The following is a 17,937-nucleotide window of genomic DNA, read 5'->3' as shown; positions in this document are numbered from 1 at the left end:
AGTAGTTGAGTGATTCGGATCGATGTCGGAGAAGAGCCGAAGGGCCCGCGTGCCAATTGGACTCTGTTTGGTCGCGCTACAAGTTCAGATTTCACGTGATCGTGACATAGTGGAACTTGAGCTTGAACTACCGCCGTGCAGTAAGAGCTACAACCGTCCGTTATACATGCTTGTTATATCTTCCTCCCTTCGAGACCGTGTCAGAATTATCTTCGAGTGTCCAGATTATCTCCCTCTGTCTGTTGTGGAGAGACGTGATGGGTAAAGAAGAATCCGTCCCAGGCTGTCCCTGACATATCCCTTTTCGGGGTCCCTATTTTGTTCGTTCAGCCTGAACAAAGATGCGTTTGAGATGACACATACCGTCTGACGTTAGGTGTCTCTTTTTCAGCGTGTTTTCGGCGACCGTGACACTCGTGCTAGGCTGCGCGTCCATAGAGATGCTCATGGGTCTCCGATGCAATTTTTGTAGTAACAGGATCTCGGTGTCTAGGAGAGCTTCCTCCGCCTCCAGATTTTGGAGTTGCTCGAGAAGGAGAGGAATACGGTCAACAACGGTGGACGCGAGTTCGCTAAGCGGGATGCGAGAGAGGCTGTTTCTGGAATGCTGCATGGTGGGTGAAAGAGCCTGCGGCAGTCACTAGTGGCGTCGGAAGAGAGAAGAGTGTTCCAAGAATAATTTCGCAGTAGCTGTTGATGAAGAACCACAAGCTGGTACTTCTTATAGCCCGAGGTAGGTTCAATTGGAACCGCCAGTTTCGATTGATATTTATTCCGATATTGTAGTGACTCTGAATCTGACAGTCGTATTCCAGGCTGTGACAAGATCTGGAGACATCATTCGCATAGAATAACTACATTTCGCTCTCGGTAAATGGTCCGGACCACAACTTATCGCGTGCCTTCTTTGCTGCATCATCATCAAACCCCGTCCGGATTGCTTCATTTCTAGTCTTACATGCGTCGACGCCTTCGACCACCCGAAATTCCCCTCGCTGTCTAGCTCCCTTTGCGAGTTCTGACGTACGCAGTAGCCGAAGATCCTGGTAATCAGTGAACACTCGCAACAATAATTCCGTCGACGGCTGGTCGGCAGATGGATTATGCTTCCCCAGGAGCCGCATAAAATGGTAGATGTCTTCGAAGGCTTGGTTGGCACCTTGTCCCAGATGCTAAATACGATTATAGCGCCGTGAAAATCGATGGCGACATCACGTACCGGACTGCTTGGGTGAGCTGCGTCGCCCAAAAGAATAATTCTTCCCTTAAACCATGACTCAAGCTTAGGCCTATCGTAGAGGCCATACTGGAAGGCGTGCGTTTCAAATACTTGTAAGCATATCACGAGGGAACTTACCTTCACGATCTTCTGGCCGGTCTTTACCAAATCTCCAGCCCCAAACCCCCAAGCAGAGAAAGGCCCATTTCGGATTTCATTCTGTTGCTCTTCATTCTGCGTTCTCCAGTCCTCCTTGGCCTCAGCTCCCCGAGTTGTAATGCTGATTGCCAGGATAATCAAACTTTGAACAGGTAATTGAGGTGCACTTACGCCCATGAATACTTGTCTTCCGTAACAGGATACGCAATCATATGACGACCATCTCCGTAATTGTTTACCAGTGCAAGTCTCCCCTGAAAGACAGGCGGCGTAGGAGACACCCCACCGACCTGTAAATCACCCAAATATCAGCCTCCATACCAGGACCGTCACTGAAACGGGCTCACCCGCACCATTCCCGTAAAGGTCCGCCTTCTCTTCCCCGAAGAGCGCAATCCGGGTATTGCTGTGCAAGCCATCACAGCCTACGACAAAGCTCGCTGTGTCCTTGGTACCATTCGCGAACGTGACTTCCACTGCATCCTCGCTTTGCTCAAATTCAATAGCTTGGTGGCTCCACTTGATCTCGACACCATGCTTCTTGGCCGTGTCGATCAAAAGCTGTTGAAACTCTGGGCGCCGGATTCCAATAAAGGGGAAGCCAAATCGTTCTCGCATCATAGCTGGCGAAATATCGGTAACAACGAGGATATCCTCTACTCCATCCAAGCAGGAACAGTGAATCAGCCTATCTAGAGGATGGCCAGGTATCTGTTCTACGAGCTCTGGAATGAGTGATAGGACACGGATGCCGTTGGGCTGCAGCCTGTGCTTAGCATTTAGTACTGGGTTGGCGAGGAAGAGGAGGAGCGTGGGTGTTTACGTGAAAACGTGTCCACCTTCTGCTGGACCGGGAAGTCTGTCGTATATGACGGGGTCGTAGCCTCTCGCCTTCAAGAAAACTGCAAGCACGGGACCAGCAATTCCAGCACCCACTATGATGACCTTAGTATTCACCATCTGCGAATGCGTTCAGCGTCAATAGCCAGTCATGTCCTTTTATATTGGTCACGGCAATAGGATCAAATTGGTACTTGATAGTTCGTGTTGGACCGGGTCGTGATCAACGGTTGATCATAGTTGGATCATAGTAGGTGCAGTTGACGGCTCGCCAACACTACCTCCGAGGTCGGATCAAGCGTGTGTTCAATTCAAGGCATGCTGACGCAGCTTCGTAGCCACACTGCCAACTTCCCTGCGGTCTTCCTCCTGTCCAGTATAAGTATTCCGTAGGTTTAACGATCAACTTTCCTGCGAGTGCAAGTGCGTCCAGAAGGCTAGCCTGATCCTAGCCTCGTCCTTACGGCCAATAACCCAATCAATATGAGTCGCATATATTGAGCAGCTGGTATGGTGCATTAAATGTAAGCTATCTGTCATGGTCATCATATGCATGATCTCATCCGCTTCATCTGTCTGGCCGGGGCACAGTGCATCATCAATGTAGCCAGATGGAGTGTATACTTTATCTTTGACAGCTACGGATGTAACATGTCAGATATCAATTCCTTGTTGGTGCGCTCCAAGTAGGTCCCTGTGAATTCCAGTATCGCAGGTCTTCCTTAAACTCATAAACCATCGTCCTCGATCTCCTCATCCTCACCCTCCTCATCATCAGAGTCGTTATCCCTGGAGCGATAATGTGGATCATCTTCGGAGTCATCACATGAGTTGTTGGAACCCTTTGCCTCCTCACGTCGTTGTTTGGCACCTTCCCACTCCTCTTCTGCGTCTCTGGTGAGTCGGTGGCTGCATGCATTGCGGGATCCTACTCAACCTATATGTCGCTTGAAAATATCAGCTGTCGGTTTGTCGCATTCTTCGTCCATACACACAACCTCATGTAAAATATCGACAGTGACGAGGAGCAGGCGTATCATAGCCCCTGATGAGTGATCGTTGGTATGCTGAGCGTGGCTTTTTTTTTTAAAAAAAATCAATTTTTATGTCCTATGGAGAGATGTACTCTATGGAGGACAGTTCTATCTAGTCTAGGGGACCCCCAGTGTCCCCAACGCATCACTGGGCGCACGAATGCCCTGGTGTAGGGCGTGCCCCCACCAGTCCGCCGTTCCCGCCGGCCGTTTTAGACGTGCCGCCCTTCGAAGATGAGATGACTTGTATGTATACAGGATCGATCAGTATGTTATTTAACCATTTTTCATTATAGGAGCGTGGCTTTGAGGTCGGTTACAGCAAGTTTTTTCCAAGTCTCTGAACAAGGTTTCGTACAAGTCCACATAACTCCTTCCTCGTACAACTCTTGACTCGGCGCGACGCCGTAGTTTCCATTCGATTCATCAAAGTAGCCCCAGCATACGCTCCGTACTCCACTCACTACTCTGAACAGTTCTGCGGATGTTCATATCAACTTCTGGCCAAGGTGATTGCCACAACAGGATCGAAATCTGTTTCTCTTGGACTGCGCAGGTTCGAAACCTGCCAACGACAAGTTTTTTTCTCTCTCTCGGAATCCACCTTGACCTTCACTCATGGATGGTTTTGTGCGAGGTTCATCTAACTGGTCTTAGCTAAGTGATTACCACAACAGAATCGAAGTCTGTTGCTCTTGCACTGTGCAGGTTCGAAACGTGTCGAGCACGAGGTTTTTGCTATCAGAACACACCTGGACATTCACCCATGGATGATTTCCTCAGAGGCTCATCTTAAGTAGTCTTAGCCAATTGGTTACTGGAACAGAATCGAAATCTGTTTCTCTTGTACTGTGCGGGTTCGAAGCTTGCCGATTGACAGTTTTTTTCTATCAGAACACGCGGTGAAGATTCGCTCATGGGTGATTTCCTCGGAGGTCCATTACAACTTAGTCCTGGCTAAAGCGGCTACCACAACAGAATCTAAATCTGTCTCCTGGAATGTTTCCGTGCAGGTTCGAAACCTGCCGACAACAAGATTTTTGTTCCTATCGGAACACACTTCGACATTCACTCATGGATGGTTTCATCAGATGTTCGTCTTAAATAGTCTTAGCTAAGTGGTTACCACAGCAGATTCGAAATCTGTTTCTCTTCGACTCGCGCAGGTTCAAAACCTGCCGAATGAGAGGTCTTTTTCAATCGGAACACACCTTGACATTGACTTCATGGGTGGTTTCCTCAGAGGCCCATCTATCTGGTCTTAGCCAAGTTGTTACCACAACAGAGTCAAAATCTGTTCTTCTTGGAGTTGGTTCGAAACCTACTGATAACACTTTTACTGTGTGCAGATCCTTGGAGGAGTCATTGCACCGAAATGTCTTTTTCTCCGGTTCACTAAAATGATGTGGCCTTTCATTTGACAAACCCCTCAAAAGAAAGAAATGTTACGGTGCTCGAGCATCTTCCGACTACGTATACTGGTAAATCCAACCTTCTAAGTTGCGCTTTCTGAAAGTTATATCCATCTCAATCATTTGTCAGAACCTGTCTACTCATTCTCATCACACATGTAGCATAATTTCCGACAGCGAATTTTCTGCAGCTTTTTTCGATTGTTGCCCCTGGCTCGCTACTTTCCAAAGGATACCGCTGGTGATGTACAATCAGTATACCTCTAATGCATTCTCCGAAGGACAGGGCACGACATTAGTACTTGTGGAGCAAGGTTGCTGCTGGTGAAGCTCGGTCATTATCTAGTCAAAAGCTGGAGTCTTGATTCAAAATGACTGCAATTGTACCACCTGATTGAAATATTGCTTTTGTGTATGCCGGCAAATGGTATCTCATGGGAAGTCCTCGTTATTGTCTTTGTCGTGTGAGTACTTCACAAGTCTTACTAAATCTGGTTGCTATTTCTTCCTGAATCAGTACTTCGGCTTGGTTTGGCAGCGGGAGTTTATCATCATGACCACCTTCGTCTTCCACCTTTTTGTTAATACAAACTTGGCCCATGGACGCTTTGCCAATGCCGCACCACCAGGAATCTATTTATTCGCGAATTTCGGAATGGGGTGAAATCTAGGTATCGTTCATCCGCCCACCTACAGCCCTATCGATTTCTCTTTGCAAGATGTGGTGCTCAGACAATACTCCATCGTTCTCTCGGCCTTCCAACCCGCAACTTGAACTGCATCTATACAGGTCGCCATCAGATACTGTTTCAGCATGTACTAGCGCTTCCAGTTCATCACAGGCAACCCGCACCGAACAACCCACACTTCCTCCTAAAGCGCACTATTCATCCATGCAGCTCCAGGATGACATGTTTTCGCAGTTCTTCGGAGCCAAACCACACAGAACGAGAGCTCTCGAACGGCATGTCCCTCCGCCCTATATGCGCGAGGGAGAGTTTGAGAAACTGCCCGTGTACACTGCTCGTCCGTCTCCGGGTGCAGACGATGAGCCCATAACACTCACTCGTCATTTGTTTCTCTATGGTTTCTGTACGTTTGTTGTTACAATATATCTCATAAGATATGGAACTGACTTCCCTTCAGTCTTCCCAATATTTTGGATAGTTGGAATCGCTATAATCTTCTCTCCACTTCGGCCCGCTCCTGAATGGGAGACTGGCAGGTCAGAAGAAGAGAGACAGAAGTTGCTTGCGGAGATGCGGGTTTCGGAACTCAAATGGGCGAAGCGTTGTTTATATGCCATGGTCGCACTTTTGGTTCTCGTTGTGGTGTTGGTGACCACTTTGGTTTTGGTAAGACGGTGAAGAGGCACTGCTTTACTCTAGCTTCCTTCCATATAGTTATTGCTATTGCTGTATTGTGCGTCCAGCCGACCGGACCTTCATCTTTTTCGTTTGTCAGTAGGTACTATAGTTGGATTAAATTTTTCTTCTATCAGCAATTTTGTCGTACCGCTTTCAAGCCCTATGTTTATACAGATAGACAACATACTTTAGTGTACTACTACATTTAAGTTATCTGTCTCTTTACTGAATCTCCTCTGGGTATCCGTATATGCATTGACTTCTTCGTTCCCCTTCTAACTTAGATGTCCAAAAGGTACTACTATTATGTAACTGCCAGCGCGTGTGACACTTGAGGGTTACTGCCAGTAAGCCTCGTCAGCAATAACCACCTCGTTTTATCAACTCTCAGCTCATTATCTCTCAGCAATATCAATATCCATGGTAAACTGTGAGAGGCCTGAAGTTTCATCAGGTTGATTAGTGTTAGTGCTTATTGGCGTGATAGTCGCGGAGCTCAAGCAGAAGGCAGAGAAGGCCAAAGATGCAAGCGTCACAAAGATGGTGAACACAAGGGACAAATATTCCAGTGTTCCCTCTTCAAAAACGAATTGGGATCCTAACTGGAAACGTGCGCCTCCACCTGCTCCAGCAGGGTCGTCGGGTGATGGCCCTCCACCGCCTCCGCTGCGAACACGTCCAGATGCTTCTGGAAGCTCAAGAAGCTCTGTTACTTCACCCCCTCCTCCCTTGGCCCACGGCTCACGGCCCGGTGCTCCTGCCTCACCATCTTATAACCATATTTCTCTTCCACCCACACGCGCCAGGAGCTCTTATCCATCTCAGACGGGATCAATAGGTCAAGTGGATCACATAGATTGGGCAAATTTGTCGCAGGAAGACAAGGATGAATTTTTTAGCTGGCTGGACGAATTTTTCTCCCGATATCTCGATATCGCTCTACCTTCCACTGCAGGAAGTCGTGCGGTCACAATACAGTCAGCTGGACCTCCGGTGTGTATCAGTATGATGTCATATTTAATCCCAGCTGACTGAGATCCTGCCGTACAGCCGGTCAATCTCAATTCACGACCATATTGATGAATGGTCACTTTGATCTGGTACTGCGCCTCCGTACTGTTTACCTTCATTGTGAATCACCTCCGTGGAATCTTCGCCTGACTACAAGTGCTCAGAATAGTCCACCTTTACGGAGCCTGAAAGATTAATGCATAGTTGTCAATGAATGACTGCGAAAATATCCAACACCTGTGAGGCTACAACATCACGACTAAAATACAGATACAAAAGAGGAATTTGGGATATAGGTATTCCGACATGTGATGACATTCGGATGTCAGCTAGGTACACCAGATTTACCGTGACGGTCGTACGCAGTCAGGATGAGGTGTTCGGTACAAGTTTTGCACCCGGCGGTCTTCCGTCACCACCTATGACAAACGTGAATTCCTACTAATAGGGGAATGCGATGACTCGTACCGAGGGGCACCCGCAATTTCGCGCTGTCCTGTGCATGTGAGATGCACTCGTCTTACACCGTAAGGAGCCGCAGTCGGAGGTCACTCCGGTGAAATATCTTCCATGAAAGTGCTGCGGTTGAAGAGCGCCGTAACATCGCTATTGTGTTAGTGCATAGTTGGGTTCCATTCAAGGATGAAACCTACGCCACACCCTGTCCAATAGTCACCGACGCTGTGATGCATTAGAAGTGTGAAAAGTGACTTTGTACAACTTTGGAATCAACGCTTACATTTCGTGGAGACACATCAAGGTTTGTAAAGGGCGCTAGCAGTGGTGGCGCAAAAGGATGTCTAGCAATGGATTCCGAGCCGTACCGAGGAAGACAAGGTTGCTTCTGTTCGAAGAGATAGGGATCCTGAGACCAGTTGATTTTAGGAGGGTATTATATATCGCCTCGCTAAGCGAAATTGTGGCAGCCTGCGCTATGCATCCGTGATGGTTTCCCGCATGTGATATAATAACATACGAAACAAAGAGTGTTGGAGTTGGAAATCCAGTACACTAATTTTCGAGACCATCCTGCGGTCAATTTGCCCCAGATGCGTCATTCCGCGCCGAGCCGGTTCTATTCGGATCACAGGCTTCATAGCAATCTTATCTCGTTGCAAGGAAGATCGATAACGAAGTCAGATTGACATATTCAAAAACTTTACTGGATTGATACTTTAGACGTTGTTTGACAGACGGCAGCGCACAGAATCAAATGACGGAGGTTTTGTTCCTGCTGGAGACTCAAAAGGATGTATATACAACGTGTGATTTGAATTCCCGAGGCAACAGGTCATGGGTGCGTGATTCGGACAAGCCGTTGTGAAGGACACAAGGCTTGCTAGCAACAGGCAAGATGATGTACATAATAAGTAGGTACAAGTCTGGATCTAATATTTGCAAAAGCTCCAATACTTACGTGCACTGGTGCACGATCACAAGGCCTGTAAGCGTGGCCCGAAGCGCCTACTGACCTATTGACGCCCGGCCGGAGATGAGGTCCAAGAATTCGAATTCCTTGTATTACTATCAATGCATCCGCAACATCTCTGCCTGAGTGGCTGGCCGCGGAAATAACTGTTCCGATAACCTACTTGAAAAGCTTCCATTCTATGGTTTTTAGAAGACCCACCTTCGTCTAAAGGAGCAAGGATCGTGTGTGAAAGGGGGTGTGGTATCCGTATGACGTTGTACTCAGTTACAGACAGATCAAAAGGCAGAGGAGTGTTCGAACAAACATGGAGGCACTCTGATGTACTGCTGCAATCGCCCATATTTTCGATGAATACCTTTGGCCACAAAAACATGGTCCGAATAGCCCAAACTATAGGAACGTCCCGAAGGGCGCTAGCGACTCTCAAGTAACTGCTTGTCGAGAAAAGGTTCATCAAGCTATACAAGGTCGAGCGCGGGGTCGCAAATTGAGTGGGTTTATTATCAAGCTGTTTCAATGACATCAACACATATGCCGCCTCAGTGACACACTTACTTAAGTCGGATTGCTGACGTTTGTCGCCATTAGTTCCTGGATAGTCACGTTGAAGTGGCGACCAATGAGCATGTTTCAGCTCGTAAAGATGAGAACGTAGCCAGGGATAACCATTGCTATCACATGAACATGTGAACAGCTCACCATGAACTAATGTCCGATGTCCATGCAGCTAGCCCAAACCTTGCCAGGCATAACGGGATCCGTGTATTAAGGGTGATAACATTGGTGGGCTTGATACACTGTATACGGAACAATTTCAAGTTGTAGCTTTGCGTGGAGCATAGACTACAATTCGCGACTGAAGCGGATGAGATCCACCGATCAGCATAAACAATTGCGACGTGAATCATGTCTGATTTGTTTGTGTGGTTCAGGTTGGTAGAGTTGAACCACAGATGGGCATGAGGAGTCTGATCATGGGTGACTCGGAGGGATGAATGATGAGTTGTGTACATACTTACATATTACTTACTAGTTAGTTCGTCACTTCTTTGAGCAGTTTAACCAAATCGAAAGATAGGAAAAGTTATGGCGGTGATTCAGAGGCTTCGCTGTGAGTGACCACTCGATCGATGAGTTATGACGGCGAATTCCGATGGATTGGTGAGCACTGAGTACTGAGCGCTTGAACATGTAACTCACTAGCAATTGAAGAGCCTGTTATGTATGTAACTTAGTAGTGCCTGGAGGTGGCCTTAAGCTACACATGGTTCGGCCTGGCTTCAAGTTTCCGCCGGGTTGTACCGGGAACGTGCCGTCTGAATCCATGCTTCTTGCGTCCAGTCACGTTCACCCAGGCCTAGCTTCAACGCTTGTTCCATCGACCATCGTAGAAATTGTTCCTTTGATAACCATAGGACTGTGACGAGCCCTTCGATTTTCTGCATTGCAGTGAGAATAGTCTAGTGTGGATTGGATTCTGAATTCAGACTCAGAAGTTGATGTCAGTGAAAAGTCGGCGTTGTGAGTTAATTCCCGAAACCACTATGATTTATAACTTACAGCTTATCAAGTCTCGGATCTCAGCATGAGGCTAACCTTTGCCTTGTCTATGCATAATGACAATGGAAGTTTTCGCACTGGTGTCGTTTCACACAGGCGTTCACATTAGTGACGACCATACGGGCGACATCATGCGCGTATGTGGCAGGCTGCGATAAGCTGTGCATCGAATAGTCGTACCGATCTCAGGCTGAGGTCATATGAGGATTAGCTTGTCGGTTATCTAGGGTGGAACATCTCACTGACAAAATTCCAGAACATCCCAACGTGTGCGCATGCAGTTAGTAGTATAATGGAAACTTGAATGTTGATAACATCAATCACGTTTCTACACCCCGTGAGTTCCCTGTGAACAGTTGTTCTTTGACCTCATTTGACGCCTCGTTGTCCGTGACTGCGGTCAGAGCCAGATATATTCCCTCCCATATCACATCAGGTGCCGTGCCCCACTCAGAAAGTTAGGCTTCTGTGATAGTATCGCTGATGTGCACTTGATATCATGATATCAAATTGATCAACATCGACAAACTCAGTCCCCAACTTCAGTGCGGATTGTGATTGAATTGCTTGAGCTTGCTGTTGCCCTCGGCTCTGCACGGCTGTCCTTAGCTCATGAAGCTCAAACAACGTTTTCGACATCCTCAAATGGTCGTACTTGTTGAGATATAAACAGAAATTATACCCTACGGAATTCTATGTCCCAGTTAGTAGGTTATCTTTCCCCATATCTCGATGCACTCTTCATGCCATCTGTAGCACACCTTCTGCCTACCTCGTGTTTGCTGCCTCGATGCTGTACTCATGGAAGTGATGATCAATCTTTGTTGGTTTGAAGCTAGGCAAGGGGAAACATGTGGCTTAGTGGTCATATTGCCCTTCGATTTGGTACTGCTGCCGAGCGCCGAGAAGTTCCAGGAACCGATGATCACACAGCCAGACTTTCATGTTTGGATGAATTCTGATATGTTCTAACATTGACGAACATAGATTTAAGTTAGCGCTGTGGCTCTCTAGCAACCAATCGATGGTATCGAGGAAACCTAACTCTGCAGCTTCAGCAGAGAATAGATACTGATATTCGGTCCGGGCGCTACTTATTCGTATTCATAAGGCCAGTCTCTGCGGTCGCCGTGGTGGGCCAAACGAGCCAGATATCATGTATCGACAAAACAGTTTCAATACCAACGCACCTCGCTCGCCCTCCCTTAGCCAACGTAAACTCGTGGCTGAATACCGTCCTTCGTCTCCACTCGTTGGGGGATCGCCCGTCGGTACTACTGAGACTCAACAGACGGTGATCACAAAGACTTCCTGGCTCGATTCTGCTCGTGAAAACACCCACAACTTCAAATTGCATGGCTCATCTCCATTCGTTGGGGGATCCCCCGTCGGTACTACTGAGACTCATACGATGATCACAAAGACCTCCTGGCTCGATTCCGCTCGTGAAAGTACCAACAACTTCAAATTGCATGGTTCACCCGTCCCCCTGGTTTGGGTGAGGGACATGATGATTGATCTTCGCTGAACGTCACTTATGAGTGTACAAGGTTTTGGTTGAGGACCATGTCATCCCGCCGAATGCCGTTCCCTTTGGCGAAGACAAGAACGGTCTTCCACTGTACATCGCTCGTGCCCTGCTCGAGGTAATTTATCTCTCCCACCGGTATTATAACACTGATCGTGCCATATCTTTCAGGGTGGGCTCTGTAAGTATATTCTGTCTGTAATCAAGAGACGGTGCTTACTTGCTTTTAGATCTCGGAAAGACAGGTACTCATCTTCAGCATGCCCTTATTAGTTACAGCGGAAGGGAGCACCAAGTACGTCTACTAACTTGAGGGTTACGGTTCTTTGTTAATTTGAGACTTACATGTTTCCAGATCACAAAGTATGAAGTACTCGTGTGTGCTTCTCAACTTCGCTGGGGCTTGGCCACCTACGAATCAGCAGGATCTTTGAGTCAGGGCACAGTCGTACTCGCGCAACAAAATCAGCAGCTGCTCCAATCTCAACGCGGGTCGGCAGCATGGACTGCTCAAGCTGGCGGTTTCGCCCAACATAGAGGAATGCCCGGTGGCTTCGTTGCACAACCTGGACCGCCCGCTGGTTTCGCCGCACATACTGGATATACCAATGTCCGGGAGGCAACCAGTGCCCAAGAGACTAGACGTATCAACAACTCTCGCGAGACTTCGAGCCTCATTGAAACTACGCTGTTTGTCGACGATATTCCAAGGTTTATCCCCAATCTTGCGGAAATGGAGGATAGACTCAAGCTGAAGAAGCTTGCGTACGAGTTCTTTTCAACCACCTTGTTACACACCTGACGATACTTGATAGCGACTACAAAACCGTGGTTCTGATTGATGATTCCATTTCTGTTGGTGTTACTTTCCTTATGATGGGACTTAGAGGTTCTGACCCACCTCACTTAGATGGCCGAAGAACAATCTTGGACCCTTGTCCGTGAGGCTCTGGCGGGAATCGCCGATCTTGCGACTCAGTATGGCTCCCAAGGAATTGATCTACACTTTTTGCACCACGAACATTTCCATCAAAACATCAAGGTCTGTCTGGCAACACACAACTTGTAGCGATGTACCGTAATTGACTGGCTCTTTAGACGAGCCAAGAGGTTCAACACATTTTCAATCAAACGGCCCCTAACGGTTAGTTCCATCTGTGGTGATACGTCAAGCCAAAAGTGACACCGAGATATAGGTCCAGAAACGCCAACTGCTGCGAAACTGGAAGAGCTTATTAACTTCTACCTCCCTCTCGTGGAACGTAAGTTCCCTCAACACAGCCCTATCGACATTATCGTCATTACCGACGGTGTCGCAAGTAAGTTACGCCTCATGCGCCTTGGCCATCCGTGTTGATGATGCTATGTGAATCAGCTGATCAGCAGACTCTCCCTGAGGTTATCGTCAGCGCAGCCCACCGTCTGGAAAGAAGCCAAGTTCCAGAGGAAATGTTTGGCATCCAGTTTGTACAGATTGGCACAGACGCAGAGGCTGCTTCCGCATTGCGGGCTCTAGATGACCACCTCGCAAAGCAATACAAAATCAGAGTCTGTTTTGTATTTTTTCCTAGCTGGTTGAGCTGTACTTATATTGCTGATCGACAGGATATCGTTGATACCACACCTTACGATCCTCAACAGGGCGCGTTCAATACCGATTACATGCTGAAAATCCTGCTCGGTGGTGTGAACAAGGTTCTTGACAATGGAGGTCCTGTGCCAAGCGAATTGCTTTCCCCGCTCACAGTCCCACACGGGTCGAGGTAATCGGTGTGTCTTTGCCAAAATGTCCGAGTTGTATGTTAGCGAATGTCTGTTTTCCATCAAGTCGTGTACAATAAATGTTCTCGCAACACCCAATTATACATAAAAGTTGTCTAGCACATATATGTTCATCGTTGTGGTTGACATTGTATTATGTGACGAGGCACAAGCGAAGGAGGCGAACGGTTGACGTGGCACTACGTTCTTGTCTCTGCTACGACGACTGTCCCGTCCCCGGGGTTCTTGTCGTGCTCGTTTTCGTTTCCTCACCCTCCTCTCCCATTTCTTCATCGCACCCGATTCAAATACCTCGCTCTCCTCAAGTCCGCACTACAAGGGCCCAGAGGACACCTATAGTGAGTCGCAACGAGGAAGGCCTCCCTCTCTTGGATTGGTCCCTCGGGGCCGGAAGACACTGAGCGTCATCGCCCGAAACTTCTCGTTACTTCGTAGTATTCTCGTCTAAGCATCTGTCAATTGCATTGGCTCATGATACATTGACCACTATCCTTTCCCTCAATCACGTCTGAAGGGAACCTCAAAGAGTAAGTACTATCCCCATCCGGCCCGTACAAGCCGGACCCCAGAAATCTCAAAGAGTATCGATTAATCTTGACTATGTAGTCACTAGGACTTCCCACTGCCATCAATACCTGCCCAACCCTTGCCCTCGTACATCATGTTCGAGCCATCCATTGGGACGACTAGACCTAACAAGTTAGTGCCTATAATAGGGTGCTGAAACCTTGCGTCGCGGTAAATTCCGCCAGAAGACAGGTACTTACCCCATTGGATTGAAGTGAAGGCTGTTGGATCCTTCCGGACAGTTATTCAATGGTCACGTCAAGTGATCTCATCAATGTTCTTTGCGTATATGTAATCAAGCCAGCCTCCCAGAATTCAAATACTTACTGAACTCTAAGTTATCGATTCATCCACGAAGACGCTCGTCGGTGGGCATGCTTCTTGTTTCAAGGGAGCTCTCCACTTTCTTGGTCTCTGATCAGCCTCGTTGGACTATGGTAAGCAGTGTTATCCATCTGCTTCCGAAATGAGGCAACGTGCTAGGTCGCGCGGTACAGATTCCTGTGATGATTGGATCGTTTCCCAATCATATCTTACTGACTCACCAGCCAGCCTTCCGGGATAGGTGAAAGTTTTAACAAACTTCTGGTGCATCGCACAGTATCACATTGTGCCCTGTGTCGATGAACTATTATTGTGCTTGTACCCCTTCAAGAATCACGGAATTTTCTGTTGAACTATGGCACAGTTGATATCGATCGATTGGGCGCCAACGCCTGATACCTGGTATAAAGTGGTTGCAGACGATCCCCCAGGAATCCACCTCCAGCTTAACAAACTAATATTTCACGATGCGCAGCTCCACTCCGACTCAATTTCAGTCGTCGAGGATGCCGATTTCGAGTAGCAACTCACACTCTAATTCCCCAACTTTCGGAAATTTGATGCCAGAACCTCGCGCAGCGCCCTTTCAGCAACGTCCGTCATACCAAGCCCCACGACCAGCACAGTACGAGACCTCTCAGTACCCGAAGCTAGCACATGAATATGGACGACCTCCCGTCACAAGCTCATATGAATATGGGCGCCCTCCCGTCACAGGCTCATATCCGGCGCCAGCGCCAGCATTCGGCAATGATTCGACAGTCATCACCACCACCAGGCACAAGAGCAGTTGGATTGAAGAAGCTAGGGAAAGCACTCTTAATTTCAAGAAGAATGGCTCGCCTGTACCGCTTGTATGGGTAAGAGTGGTGTCGATCAAGGTTATAACGGTCGCTAAAAGGTCCCAAAGATCTTAGTCGAGGATAAATCTATTCCACCTAACGCTGTCCCTTTCGGCGAAGACCGCAATGGACAGGCGCTCTTCATTGCACGTGTTCATTTAGAGGTAAGGTTTACTCAAGCTATCATGGAATCCCGGTCAAAGACGTTCACATTCGGCTAACAGGGTGGTCTCCGTAAGTGCTACTAGCATGAAGTGCGAGCACTCCATATAATCAACTGTTCAGATCTTGGAAAGGTTGGCTATCACACCTCAGGTGCTCTGGTCAGCTACGTCGGCAAGGAGCACTTGGTATGCGTTCCTATTATTCTTGCACTCTCCTTTTTTTTTGACGGACTTCGTGTGATACCAGATCGAAAAATACGAGGTTCTAGTATGCGCATCTCAGCTTCGCTGGGGTCTAGCATCTCAGGATGCGACGGGAAGTTTAGTTCCGGGTACCGTCGTCCTCGCTCGTCAGCAACAGGGGAGACAAGAGCTCAAGCGCACTGCAAGCAGTGTGTGGTCGCGGGAGACTCGAGAGACTCGGGAGTCTCGGGAGTCTACATCGGTCCTTCAGACTACCTTCCACGTAGATGAAATTCCTCGCTTTAATCCCTCTTTTCTGATACAGGAGGAAGAACTACGACGCGTGGCGTATGTATTCACTTCTCTTTATTAACAAAATTCTGATCATGTTTGTGATAGTGAGTACAAAACGGTTATCCTGATCGATGATTCCATCTCGGTAAGAATGGCATCAAGAGTTTGATTCATGATCACTTATGCTCTTTGCACCTAGATGGCCGAAGGTGATTCTTGGAACCAAGTGCGAGAGGCTCTAGGTGGCATCGTCGACATCGCCATACAATATGGATCCAAAGGGCTCGACCTCCACTTCATGCACCAGACTCAGTTTGCCGAAAATATGAGGGTATGGGAACCCGTTCGCAGGACCTACTTTTTTCAGCTAACGCTCTCGATTAGTCTCGATTCGATGTCGAGAAACTTTTCGATCAGCTCAGCCCCACTGGTATGTATTGCATTTATCGAACCCTGTCAGTGAGTCATGCCCTTTATTCAGGTGAGGACACACCGACGGGAGTGAGACTCGAACAGCTCATTGAGATGTACTTGCCACTCATCGAGCACCCGAGCTCAACTCATGAACCGATTTCTGTCATTGTCATCACCGATGGAGCCGCTAGTAAGGTGGTATTTCCATACAGTGTTTCTATATCTGACATACGCGAACGCTATAGCCGACAGTGATGAGTTATTGCGATGCATCGTTGAGGCCGCCAGTCGCCTTGACAGGCAGCAGGTTCCTCTCGAGAAATTTGGTATCCAGTTCGTCCAGATCGGCACGGATCAAGATGCTGCAAGGGCGCTCCATGTGTTGGACGACGAACTTTCTGACCGTTACAAAATTCGAGTGCGTCTTGTTCATGATTTCTCGCACTGTCACTCACGACTCTTCAGGACATCGTCGACACCACTCCCTTCGATCCTTCTAATGGCGCGTTCAACACGGACTACATGATCAAGATCCTCATTGGAAGTCTGCACCAGGAGGCTGACAATAGGGCCGCTGAAATGCCCTTACCAGAGAGGAAGCCCCCAACCTTGGCGATGCCTGGCTATGACAGGCATCCATCTCCTATTCCCAGATCTGCCTCTCCACAAGTGCCTGCTGGTGGCCTACGCCCCAGAGGGTATTAAAGGGATTGGATAAACATGCCATCACACTTCACGATAGATTCAAAGTCACAATTCGATTTACGCTGTGTACAACTTCCGAATAGGCTACGATTTTGATTGGGTATCCGTTAAAAGTCCATTGGTTGAAATTGAAGTATTGTCTTATGTCAGTGAAATGCCAGGCTAGAGGGGGTATCCTTGGTGTGGTATGGGTAGAGCGCAAGGGTTCGAGGTTCCTGGAAAAGAACTCGATGGGAAAGGTTGATGGTACAGGCTGGCGGGATATAACAATTCCAAACTGTGGACACTGATATGAAGATGGAGTTCATCAAGCTTCTTGCGAGAAAATCTACTAAGGCAGCGGTCCAATGAAGACATTAAGAGCTGGAGCGGTGTATGTGATGAGCATGCTGTATATCAAATTGTGGACTGACGGAGTCACTGTCTGCCCGTCGCTGCTATCCTCGTAAGTTATGATGATTTTGGAATTTGATTGGGTAAAGGCTGATAGGACGCTGCACTCGGTGGTAGGCTTCACCCACTACAAAAACAAAAGAGGTGTCAGCGATAACACCTCGCAAGAAACTTGAAGGACGCACCGGTGGTTATTTCGGGCATTATACACCCTTCCAGGCGGAGAGCGAATTATGACTGGTTCAAAGGATGGCTCGCTACGAGTATGGAATGTGAAGAGTATAGCGTTGTTTCCAGACGGGAAGAAAGTAGTTAGCGGGAGTGATGACAATGCAGTAAGGTTGTGGGACATCAACATAGGTAAGTCATCGCGAAATGGACGACTTATAGATTGGGTATTTTCCGTCTGCTGGAGCCGAGATTGTCGGCTAGTGGCGAGCGGATCCTACGATAGGACTGCAAGGCGAAGAGATGTGGAGAGCGAAGAGACAATCCACGCACCAATTGAAACCAGGCATCCCAGAGGCAGCCGTATATTTGCCTGACATAACTATGATTGCGATTGGTGTATGGGACGAGCCCTGAACTGCTGAACACAACAGGCACTTGGTCAAAGTCCGGGACACAAAGACAAGCCTGAGCGAGCTTGTCGCCACTCAATGGACAGTAGACACATGCATCAGTCTGAGTTCTAGTACTAGTGTTGC

The 17,937-nt window shown here is 48.0% G+C and overlaps 6 protein-coding genes and 1 pseudogene across 7 annotated transcripts; 5 read left to right on the top strand and 2 right to left on the bottom strand.

The window, feature by feature from the left end:
* Positions 1 to 854: 854 nt before the first annotated feature.
* BJ212DRAFT_1446927 (uncharacterized protein) lies at positions 855 to 2,338 on the bottom strand (the record flags this gene model as incomplete). The annotated part of the gene is made up of 6 exons (XM_041338319.1): positions 855 to 1,172; positions 1,220 to 1,306; positions 1,358 to 1,499; positions 1,550 to 1,668; positions 1,700 to 2,144; positions 2,202 to 2,338. The coding sequence occupies 6 exons, from the start codon at positions 2,336 to 2,338 to the stop codon at positions 855 to 857; spliced, it is 1,248 nt and encodes a 415-aa protein (XP_041193029.1).
* A 2,018-nt stretch (positions 2,339 to 4,356) lies between these two features.
* On the top strand, positions 4,357 to 4,439 carry BJ212DRAFT_t61 (annotated as a pseudogene). Its single transcript has one exon. The product of its transcript is annotated as a tRNA-OTHER (tRNA).
* A 1,136-nt stretch (positions 4,440 to 5,575) lies between these two features.
* Positions 5,576 to 6,031, top strand: BJ212DRAFT_1271871 (uncharacterized protein; the record flags this gene model as incomplete). Its single annotated transcript, XM_041330982.1, has 2 exons — positions 5,576 to 5,756; positions 5,811 to 6,031. 2 exons carry the CDS (start codon positions 5,576 to 5,578, stop codon positions 6,029 to 6,031), a joined length of 402 nt encoding a protein of 133 aa, XP_041193028.1.
* Positions 6,032 to 6,358: 327 nt separating this feature from the next.
* On the top strand, positions 6,359 to 7,468 carry BJ212DRAFT_188738 (uncharacterized protein). Its single transcript, XM_041342587.1, has 4 exons — positions 6,359 to 6,461; positions 6,519 to 7,024; positions 7,082 to 7,131; positions 7,207 to 7,468. Exons 1-3 carry the CDS (start codon positions 6,452 to 6,454, stop codon positions 7,109 to 7,111), a joined length of 546 nt encoding a protein of 181 aa, XP_041193027.1. The 5' UTR covers positions 6,359 to 6,451; the 3' UTR covers positions 7,112 to 7,131; positions 7,207 to 7,468.
* BJ212DRAFT_188776 (uncharacterized protein) lies at positions 7,082 to 8,015 on the bottom strand. Its single transcript, XM_041342588.1, has 4 exons — positions 7,782 to 8,015; positions 7,696 to 7,723; positions 7,511 to 7,621; positions 7,082 to 7,461 (listed from the first exon to the last, which is right to left on the bottom strand). The coding sequence occupies exons 1-4, from the start codon at positions 7,796 to 7,798 to the stop codon at positions 7,387 to 7,389; spliced, it is 231 nt and encodes a 76-aa protein (XP_041193026.1). The 5' UTR covers positions 7,799 to 8,015; the 3' UTR covers positions 7,082 to 7,386.
* Positions 8,016 to 10,932: 2,917 nt separating this feature from the next.
* On the top strand, positions 10,933 to 13,376 carry BJ212DRAFT_188260 (uncharacterized protein). Its single transcript, XM_041342586.1, has 11 exons — positions 10,933 to 11,532; positions 11,585 to 11,680; positions 11,734 to 11,743; positions 11,793 to 11,857; positions 11,918 to 12,327; positions 12,378 to 12,417; positions 12,473 to 12,604; positions 12,661 to 12,706; positions 12,759 to 12,881; positions 12,938 to 13,110; positions 13,168 to 13,376. The coding sequence occupies exons 1-11, from the start codon at positions 11,191 to 11,193 to the stop codon at positions 13,327 to 13,329; spliced, it is 1,599 nt and encodes a 532-aa protein (XP_041193025.1). The 5' UTR covers positions 10,933 to 11,190; the 3' UTR covers positions 13,330 to 13,376.
* A 1,326-nt stretch (positions 13,377 to 14,702) lies between these two features.
* Positions 14,703 to 16,837, top strand: BJ212DRAFT_1480799 (uncharacterized protein; the record flags this gene model as incomplete). The annotated part of the gene is made up of 11 exons (XM_041340152.1): positions 14,703 to 15,095; positions 15,146 to 15,241; positions 15,302 to 15,311; positions 15,363 to 15,427; positions 15,489 to 15,772; positions 15,824 to 15,863; positions 15,918 to 16,049; positions 16,103 to 16,148; positions 16,200 to 16,322; positions 16,378 to 16,550; positions 16,598 to 16,837. The coding sequence occupies 11 exons, from the start codon at positions 14,703 to 14,705 to the stop codon at positions 16,835 to 16,837; spliced, it is 1,602 nt and encodes a 533-aa protein (XP_041193024.1).
* Between the last annotated feature and the right edge of the window lie 1,100 nt (positions 16,838 to 17,937).

This window comes from Suillus subaureus (assembly GCF_016647635.1).
Source record: "Suillus subaureus strain MN1 chromosome Unknown BJ212scaffold_16, whole genome shotgun sequence".
Taxonomy (NCBI): Eukaryota; Fungi; Basidiomycota; class Agaricomycetes; order Boletales; family Suillaceae; genus Suillus; species Suillus subaureus.
This window is presented reverse-complemented; position numbering and strand designations above follow the sequence as displayed.